Source organism: Atta colombica, unplaced genomic scaffold (genome assembly GCF_001594045.1).
Source record: "Atta colombica isolate Treedump-2 unplaced genomic scaffold, Acol1.0 scaffold55, whole genome shotgun sequence".
NCBI lineage: Eukaryota > Metazoa > Arthropoda > Insecta > Hymenoptera > Formicidae > Atta > Atta colombica.
This window is the reverse complement of record NW_017259545.1, coordinates 970,563-980,957: the sequence shown is the minus strand read 5'-3', so window position 1 is coordinate 980,957 and position 10,395 is coordinate 970,563. Positions and strand designations below refer to the sequence as shown.

Genomic DNA, 10,395 nt, shown 5'->3' with positions numbered 1-10,395 from the left:
TATATGTATATAAATATATATATATAAAACTTATTACAAAGTGCACAAACTTTATATTTCATAAAAGCAAAGCTCGATATATTAAATAATGAAAATTATTTATAGTTGAATCTTTTTACTGTGGACTGCGCGAAATGAAAACATTAAATTTTTGTAACATTATACTTAAAAAATGCATTACAATTAAAAAATACATTAATTTTTTTTTTAGAAAACTAAATCACATTCTTTAAATTCTTTCAGACAAAATTCTTTGTAAAAAGTTGTAACACTTTTTCCAAATTAGGATATCATCGAAAGTTCCAATGGATCAAAGTATATAAAATTTCTAATCCTATAAATAATATATGGAATAATGAATTCATAAATTGTTAATAAGATTGAAATGATATTGAATAAAAGAAGTTCATTATCTGAAGACATACGACTAAGGAAAATTCGATGCAGAGTAACAACGCGATGAGAAGTCCGAGTGGCAAACTCAATGAGTCTTATAGAAGGTTCCTTTGAGCATGAGAGTCTCACCACGATCTACATCAACATCGGACTCCTTGCGTCAAGTGCTCACACCCAACCTTTATTCTTCGTCGACCCACCTATCTATCCTATCGTTGGTACTGACACACATGCATCTCCTTTACAAAGTATCTGTGTATCTTAGGGCCACAAAGCGGAAAGTGCCACCGCCATCGTCGGACGAGGAAATAGAGAAGAGGCACGTAAGAGAGAAGAAAGACTTTCGAAGATGAAAATAGCAACGAAGCAAGTCAATCTATATATTTAAATTTTGTTAAATTTATCATTATTATCATGTTAAAATTTACCACGACATGCGTTTGCGATTCAGAATTTTTGCAAAATTCACCAACTACAAAATTGATAAAAATTGAGTTATATGACCTCATATACTAAAAAAAAATAACATAATTCTCTCTAAATAATAAAGCTTTTAATAATTTTATTTTTTATGTAAAATATTTTTGATTTTACTTTGTATGATATAACTGTTTCAGTATTTATTTCCAATCCTTCATAGTTTACAAATCATTAGTCTCTCTACACACTTTTATTTAAAAAAAATTACATCCAAGACATACGAAAGCTGGCTTAGTTGGGTGTGAGACACCCTATATACTTTATGAGAAGTCAGAAAAAAGAAAACAGATGATCATGTGCGAACGTGACTAGCAAACAAAAGTAAAGTCACGTTTTCAGGAACGCCCCGAAGAAAGGTGTAGCTAATGGTGGACTTTTTTAACCTTACATTACACGACGGTATGATTCTCAAATATCATTTCATTCGTTTTAAATGTACACTGAAGATATCTGTTTACAATTTTTTAATTACATATAAAAAAATATATACAACTTCAAAAACTATTCTCATGAAAAAAAAACTTTGTACTGTTATGCAGTTTTTAACTTATTTATCACATAAAATTTTTTTTCATAACTGAGAATTATTTTCTTGCAAACTTAAATATCTATAAAATTTGTTGTTAATATATTTTATTAAATATCTTTGTATGTATTGATAAATATATAAAGATTATAAGATTATTAAGATTATTACGGTAGAACAGGGAGGGGGGAAGGGAGAGAGGGAGGGAGGGAGGAAGGGAGGAAGAGAGGGAGGGAGGGAGGGAAGGAGAGATTATAATTATTATTCAATTCCAGTTTTAAATACATCAAATTAAATATTATAATCAAACTATAAAAATTTGCAGCCACATAGTAACAACGGTTTTGTTGAAGTATCCAAAAAGCTAAAAGCAGATTTAAAAATAATTCTGTTGAATCATCAAAATAATAATGCTCAAGCATGATAAACAACAAAATTACAAAAAAATTTTGATTTTATCTCAGCTTGAACATTCTACATAATTATTTGGATCCAATAAAATTATTTTCAGCTCTGTATATGAATTAGCTAAATTTTTAGCTAATGCAGCAAAATCTTTTCGTGAAAAGATTACAACTATGAAAAATTTTAATTTTATAGGTGATTAAATTCAATATTTGTATATTCAAACAGAAAAGAAACACAAACTATGAAGACTACAATAAAAATTATAATATTACGATGATGGATTTCTTTATCAATACTTTTGCACTGTAATCATGTAGCTTTCAGCTGTAAAAATAACAATGGCGATAAAAATCTTTTCTTCTTCCTTCCATTGTCATAGCATTGCGCGATTGATAATGAAAATCGTTTCTACTTTACTCCGTCCTAATAGAGCTGGAGTCGCATTAAAATCCAGAGAATTGGATTTGGTCACTTGACATGAAATCGCACTTAGTTGCAATTGTACTATATAAAAGCGAAGCGTATGGCCGATTCTAACGCGGATACGTATGCACATAGAACGTGGTTCGTTTTATGCGTATACACGCGACACAACTATACGTTTTACAATATACGACTCGGATTGAAATCAAGTTTGGACATGATCCATCCACGTTTACACGCGAGCAAACACGTAATCCATATAGTGCACATTAGTCGAGTCGCAGCTGGCGTATACAAGACACTAAAAATAAAGTAAAAACAATTGTTATGAAATTCGACTATAGTTGATGATTCTTTTGATTCCAGTTGTATTGAATATATATTAAATTAAGCCTATATGATAATTAAAATGTTTATCTTTGATTAAGTAGTAATTGAAATTAGAAAAATATATTTTCTCACTATTGATTTTTATTATTAAAACTTAATTATAAAAAAATATTCATTAATTTTTATAACTGCCATTCGAATAAAAAATTCAGTCTTATCGTTTTCATATGCTAATCGCAAGTCAAGCTGTATAACGATTTTTCTGCTGTATGCGAATTTTAGGTTCGCAGGTCAAGAAAGTCCGGTTCACTTTCGAAAGCTTTCCAAAATTTTCTCCGCTGGAGATGAATCCAATAAGCTGACGCAAAGGAAGAGGACGCAAAAGAAGAGGAAGGGTGCTGTCCCCGAAGCGGAAGAAGTGGCTCGTACGATGCTGGTACTGGCTGCTGGCTTCCTGAATAGAAATTCAGCAGCATACAATCCCCATTATCCCTCGATTTGAAGTTCCGCGACAATGGAATCTCTCAGACGCGCCGCGCCGTGCCCGTCGTCGTCATCGTCGTCGTCGCCAGCGTCGTCGTCGTCATCCTCCGACTCAGCGTTCCGACATACAAGCCGATACCGCTTTGCCAGACATGAAATAGATAATTTCGACACGTCCATTTTCATGCTTGGCAAAGAGATGAATCAGCCTTCGGACTTGGATATTAAATTGTCACAGAAAAGCACTTAAATGTATTTACATTATCATACTTCTGACAAGTTCTCTTTAAGAATTCTCTCCAAGATTTCTCTCTACAGATATTCTTCTCTTTTTTTTTTTATTATTCTCCTAACTATACGCAAGAAGACAAAGTTATTCTAGAAACAGATATTTCCAATGTTCTTGAATAAACTAGATTTTGTTTCAACATATTAATCACAATATTCTAAAATACATAGTGAAAGAAAATTTCAAGCTGGTGCTTCGCAAACAATGAAATCATTACTGCACTGCGATTAGATAAGAAAAGAAGAAAATGATAAATTGAAGATTTTTTTCATAGTAAGTCATAATCATCTTACGCAATTCGTAAGTTAAAATTATTGTATGGAGGGTCGCAGACGGTGCAAATGGAAAATTAGAGGGCTAAAACCAGTAGCCAGACGACGGAATATTTGCTAGGCAAACGAAACACGATTACCAGAAGTACTACCGTAACTGAGAAACGAAGACGTGTACGCGAAGAGAATAGGGGGGTATTACATTGTTTGTCTTACGTACGTATTACCGTAAATGCCTTATTAACAATATTGTCTGCGCTTAGGCGTAGTCTATATACGGCGTAGTCAACAGTCTGCTACTTTTATCCCCTTGTGTGCACAAGGTCGGCATGGTCCTACAGACTACCATTGTGTACCAGCCATAGTAAACATTACCTCCATAAAATGGACGATGGAATATTACGTACAATCTCCCGAAGTAGTTCGCAGTGATGATATCACGTAAAGAAAAATCGCGGAAGGGACTATAATTTCATAGCTTTATGATAGAGGAAGGCGGTGACGATAAACCCGACTTTTATTCCCGCGGTTATATCACGGCACTCCAATCTGATAGAACTAATAAAGTTAAAGATTAATGGTACAACGCCCTGTATCCGGTATTCTCAGTTAAAACTAACGTCTTAGCGCACAACGGTTATTTTTAAATGTCACTGACAAGGTAATTTGAGATTGTGAAATTTAGATGATAAACGTTATTTTTTGATATTTACTGAATTATTCTGTATAAAGAAAATTTAAGACATACACGATCTGTGTACGCGTTTATAGCGTAAAAGCGAAAATGCTTTGAGACGAGCCGCGTAAAGAATCTATTTACACGTCGACGGAGTTTATCAGCGAAGGGTATATCGAATCTCGCGGAAAAGCATCGAGGCAGCGATTAAGCCTTAGAGGGAGAAGAGTTGGCGAGGTAGAACGCAGAAACAAGTTGACAGAGGGACATGACTCATAGGCACATTTAGAGCTGGAACACTTCAAAGAGTTGGTTGGGTACCGGTTCACCCCGATGAACCGGTGTATACCGACGCGTTACAAGAGCGCGGTAGATCCCTTTCAGATTTAATGTAATGTAAATATCTGCGGCAGTGCAAACGCTTGGCTTTTCGCCAGTTAATTGGCCGTGTGACTGGTCGATGCACAAAGCCAAAAAAAAATCTCAAATAGCTCAATAAGCGTAATTAATATATTATAGGAATTATAATCAAACAAAAATCACAAAAGAATAATAAGTTTTTCATTAACTATTTTTTATAGAACATTTTTGAATTAATTTTTTAAATGAAAATAACAAGATAATAAACGAATTTTGTGTTAAGTATATGATTTTATATATAAATAATTCAAGAAAATAAATATATGAGAAAGAGAATGAACCGAATCATAACTTTTACAATATTATGTAATCAGAAAGTATATTAATATTACGTATTTACGTCATTATTATATTACTATCTATATTTTACTTTTATTTATGTTATATTTCACATATACTATATACGCTTGGCTCAAAGGATCCAAAATTCATCAAGTTTACGTGAATAAATCCCTTGTTCTTACTGACCCTCTAACCCTAACATAATGAACGCCTTTGTTTGACAAAACAAAGCCTGCACAATCCCCGTAATTAACTGACTTACCTCGAAAATATATCTTCTGTAATTGAAAACTGTAAATTCCCTCACAAAAATATAAGCGTTGTAAATGTATAAAAAGATAAAAAAAAACAAAGATTTCTATATATTGATATATAATATTATTGTTAAAAAATAATGTGAATTAAAAATTAAACGATAAAAATCCAGAGATAAGAAATAAAAGATTTTTTATAGCGACCAAACTAAAAATTCCATAAAAATTTACATATGTATTAATCGCCTAGAACATAAATTACGATATTGCAAGCGAAATATTATAATTATATATGATATTTTAATGCAAGCAATCTGTCGCATTTCAATTAAACAAAGTAACAGAAATGTCATTACTTTGTAACTCACTCATCGCATTGCATGACAATAGTTTAGGTGCAAAACTGATTTTCAAAATAAACAACAATGCCATCGCTTCAGCATGAATTTCATGACAACAAGCTACTTTCTAGAAATCACTTCTCAAAATAAACAAATCCCTTACCTTGCTGCACGTAGAAGACCGACTGCCTGTTCCAAGTTTCTTTGTCGCATTAATTTCTGGATTCTCTTCATAGCATCTGCTCTATAATCAGAAACAAAAAAGAAATCGTAGACGATCGTATATACTTTCAATCATTTCAACAAATATATCAATAATAATATATCAATAATAACGTAAATATAATTCTTCTACTTAATCATCATAATGTTAATATGTACTTTTGATCGTCGATAGGTGTGTCTAAGGTTGCATCAAACGGCACCACTACAGGTATAACGGCATCGCGCATAACAGCAGATAATTCGGGACCAATAATATCCCAACGTTCTTCCAAAGTAGGAGCTGTTACATTTTCCTGAGTAGACTCTGGTTAAAAAAAATTCAACAATTTTACGTTAAATTATCAAATTTAATTTTAAATTCTTCTAAACAGTCAATACAAAAACAAATCTTACTTTTTCCCTTTTTAGTTCTTTTTCTCTTTAACTTTATTTTTTGAACTACGAGATGTTGCTGGCCTTTCTGACAGTAGTGTTCAAGTATTTTCAGAAATGTATGAATAGTTGTGATAAGATCCACTAAGTACTGCCTAAAAGATAAGCATATTCATGTAATTACATTGTTTTAAGCCGATGGTAAACTTAAACCGCTTTCCTTCCTTCCTTGTGACAAGAAATTAATTCAATCCTGCTACTCGCGCATTAATTTGTCAATTTAGTTCCGGCAACGCGCGCTACCGCCATCAAAGCTAAAGTTTGACGGAACTGTCGTCCTGTTTTCGTCAGCGTCCCTGTAACGTCAAAGTAGCAGCAACGTGGCATTGCGGTACGTCGCGCCACCCTTACATTTCCGTCGTGGAAATCCGCGCAAAACCCGTCAAACTCGTAGCAAGTTGAACGCCCACCGCCTTTTCCCATTTCGCCGGCCGGAAGGTCGATAAAAGTTGTTTATTCCGCCGAACCGTAGAAGGGAGGAAGAAACCGGGTGGGTGTGAGCGCGTGGTACCGAGACCAGCCGCCGAAGAAGAGAAATAGTCGAAAAGGAACAGCATCGGAGGGAGCCAGAGTGGCTTCCTGGCTGGTCGAACCGATTGATCCGAAAGTGAATCAATCTGTCTGCGGTAGATAAAACTTTCGGTAAAGAGTTTCTCTCTCTCTCTCTCTCTCTCTCTCTCTCTCTCTCTCTCTCCCTCTCCCTCCCTCTCCTTCTCTTTCCTCCTTTCTCCCCCCCCTCTCCTCTCTCTATGACGCAAATTTGCTCGGTAGAGACGTGCATTGTTCAGCGTAGGATGATGCGTCACATAACTTTTTGTGATATCTGCATTACATTATTACCTGCTAAAAAAAATTCACGAGAAATTTGCGAGAGATTCATAAAGGATTTAGCGACTTATTCTGCTAAATTAAAAGGGGAATGACTGACAATTAAAAACAATAAAAGCACAACTGTGAAATCAATTTTTTTTTCCTTTTAATAATTTTTCTTCCCTTCGTAATTTCTATTAGTTTCTTTTTAAAATGTTTCAAGTCACTTTCAATTTTTTACTTTTGTATTTAGTAATCAAAACGATAAAGTTACACAATTTATTTATGCGACGTTTACAATCTATTTTTGCGATAATAATAATGACGAAGTTCTATTAACTCACCGTGACATTTTAACTTCATCGAAGCACAAAAGCTGAGAGAGTATCGTTTCCCGATATTCCGGGACATAAAAGATATTACTTTTAATTATCTTGCTAGATTCTCTAACACCATCATCACTATTCTTATCCATTGCCATAAGAGTGTTAAGAAGTTCCTAAAAAGTGAGATGTATTTTTGTTAGTTTCTCCAAATATTCACACGTAATATTAATTATCATAAAATTCCTACCTGATATGCCTTTAATGCCAAATGTAATCTACGAGACCAAAGTGGTATCTTTTTTTTATCGACTATTATCATCTCATAATATTGGTCCATTTGTCTTTGCACTAAATAAAACACTTCTGTAGATATAGTTTCGCTAGATAGTAAAATAAAATAATTCATTTTTTAATGAACTTTTTCGTGAACTTCCGATTAATAATAAGGTAAGGTTGCTTATTATGAGATAGATTCCCAATATGAGATAGCAGGATTTCTACTAAACTAATAAAATGTGATTGATTTTATTATGAACTTATTACTTATAGAGTGAAATATATTTAGTAGAAAACATATTTAGTAGAAAACTCATTATTAAATCATGCGTGTAGTAGTTGTGAAAAAAGAAAAGTCTTGAAATTGGATGTTGTCGAATTTTATTGAGATTAATCTTCAAATCTTGTTTTTTATATAATAAATAAATATTTGGTAATAAAGTCTGCAGTGATATTAATGAAACCACAAGGCATGGAAATCATAATATGAGATACTTAAGGTATTCCTACCTAATAGAGAGCATAAACAATTCAATATTTCAAAACATACTATTGAACGAAATATTAAAATGATGATTCTATTGTTAAGATTACTCACACACACTCACATACTCACATACACACACATCCAAAAATTATATAATTATTATGTATAACATTCAAATTCTTTGTTCCTACTTGTAATATAATAAAAGCATATATAAAAAGCTTACCTTTAGTTTTTCCTTAGTTTTTTGTTATAAGATCTCATACAAGAAAACCCTTATATCTCATATTAGAGATCCTTTCTTTAAATGAACAAAATCGGCACTTTCGAAAAAAAAATTTCACATACAACAAAGTATAGCTACTATCGATCGCTAACTTTTGGTGATAAATCTTGAATATATTTCCCATAAAATTAATACGAAAATAGGAATTAAGGTTGCAAATTAAATAAATTACAAGTCTTTAAAAAAAGGTATCTCATATTAGGCAACTTTACAAAATATTCAAATTTTAAATATGTGCAAAAAATGTATAAAATAAAAAACTTTTTTTTTATTTTTATGATTGTAACAACAATCGATATCGGTGAATCAATCTGCCAATAAAATTTGATCCAACAAAAATGAAGAATTATATACATTGGCGTATATTGCAGCTAACGAATTGTAAACAAAATACGAACTATATAACATACATACATTGTTTAATCAAGAAATGTGTAAATATATGTATAGGATCAGTACAGATCTAGCTTAATAAATAAATTTTAACAAACTTTTGATACAAAAAAATAATTTAAATAAATGTTTATCATTTCAAAAAAAATTATATTAATATAGACATTCTGTGACATTTAATACCATTCGAAACCGTTGTAAAAATTATTCTATGACATAAAGTTAGATGGTTCAGCCTATTTGCGCGGACGCTGGAGAATTTTCTTTCTAGACAAGATCCGAAAGAAAGCGACGATGCGTAAAACGAGTTCGTAAACTGTCTCGCTTTCTGCCTCTTTAGCCGAGGTATGCGACAATGTAGACTTCGCTATGAGAAACTTAAAGCGCGAAGATTTACCTTACATATTTCACTTGAAACTTGTAATGTCGATTGAACTCCATGAAGAAACGTAAGGCCCACAGATAGACAGCTGCTTCCACGGCTTGGCCATGAGGGTCATTGATGAAGCAAGATCGAGTGAATTTCATCACGGGGTTGTAAGCCCCGCTTAGAAATTCTACACAAAATTCTTTTAGAAAGAGCCGTACGCTGAGGGCAGACGTGCGCTCTTCCTTGGCGTCTTGCAAGCTCATTTTATCTCTGCGTCGCTTCACTCTTTTCTATTGCAAAAGACACGTGCCTTCTATTCATACTCGACAATTTCGTTCGAATAAAACTCGAATATAACATATAATAAGGAGCTATAATCTCAAAAAAATATTATAAAATACAAAATACTAAGAAAATCTATAATATACGTAAATGCATACTATAGTATTCTTGAATATTTTTCAAGAATACGAACTCTGAGCTATCTCTACATTATCGGAAATAGTAGAAAGACAAGGAAAAGTTACAAATTAGTAATCAACTTGCAAAATTTACCTTATCGTGACCAAATTCCACTGCTTCGATTTTTTGATATGGTTTATGGCATATCATTTGATTTTCTCCGATAGCTTTCATATTTTGCACTACGTAAGTACCGCCGAATCGTGAGTGTCTAATTAATCAAAAATATATTGTAATATCAGAGATTGAAGTTGTTCATGAAGCAAAATATATTCTTGAACTTTTCAAATGTAAACATAACGTGTAATAGAATACGATATACAACGTCGAAAGAATAATATGTACGATTCAAGTAAAGATTGGATTTCTTGTTTAGCTTTCGCGTTTCCCTTCCTTATCGTCTCTACGAATTGAGAAGCGAATATAAGGTGGTCCCTTGCTACTAAAAAGAGAACTGATCATTCGAATTCAATTTCAGCCATGATTCCATGAACGATTCAATCAATAGAATAGAAAGCAGCTGTCAACAACAGATAGTTTCCTAAATGACGAAGACGCGAACCCTATCCATTTTCTTATACTTTTTTTCTCACGAGAGAAGTTCACGTCCATCATTCTCCTGTTTTTAAACAAATAGCTAACTTCTCGAAAAGTTTATCGATGGCATAACCACAAATAAAATTTAAAATAATTTTAAATTTGCATTTAGCTATGTAAAAACATTACAAATTTAAAAAAAAACAATCTC

General features: G+C 32.7%; 1 protein-coding gene across 1 annotated transcript in view; it reads right to left on the bottom strand.

The window, feature by feature from the left end:
* LOC108692001 (protein timeless homolog) overlaps positions 1–10,395 on the bottom strand; it is a 99,597-nt gene that overhangs the window by 86,349 nt on the left and 2,853 nt on the right. The window contains exons 7-13 of the mRNA XM_018200072.1: positions 9,741–9,858; positions 9,213–9,475; positions 7,621–7,753; positions 7,392–7,546; positions 6,199–6,332; positions 5,962–6,109; positions 5,744–5,824 (exon numbers count right to left, since the gene is read on the bottom strand). Coding sequence (XP_018055561.1) covers positions 5,744–5,824; positions 5,962–6,109; positions 6,199–6,332; positions 7,392–7,546; positions 7,621–7,753; positions 9,213–9,475; positions 9,741–9,858 — 1,032 coding nt within the window. The remainder of the gene's footprint in view (positions 1–5,743; positions 5,825–5,961; positions 6,110–6,198; positions 6,333–7,391; positions 7,547–7,620; positions 7,754–9,212; positions 9,476–9,740; positions 9,859–10,395) is intronic.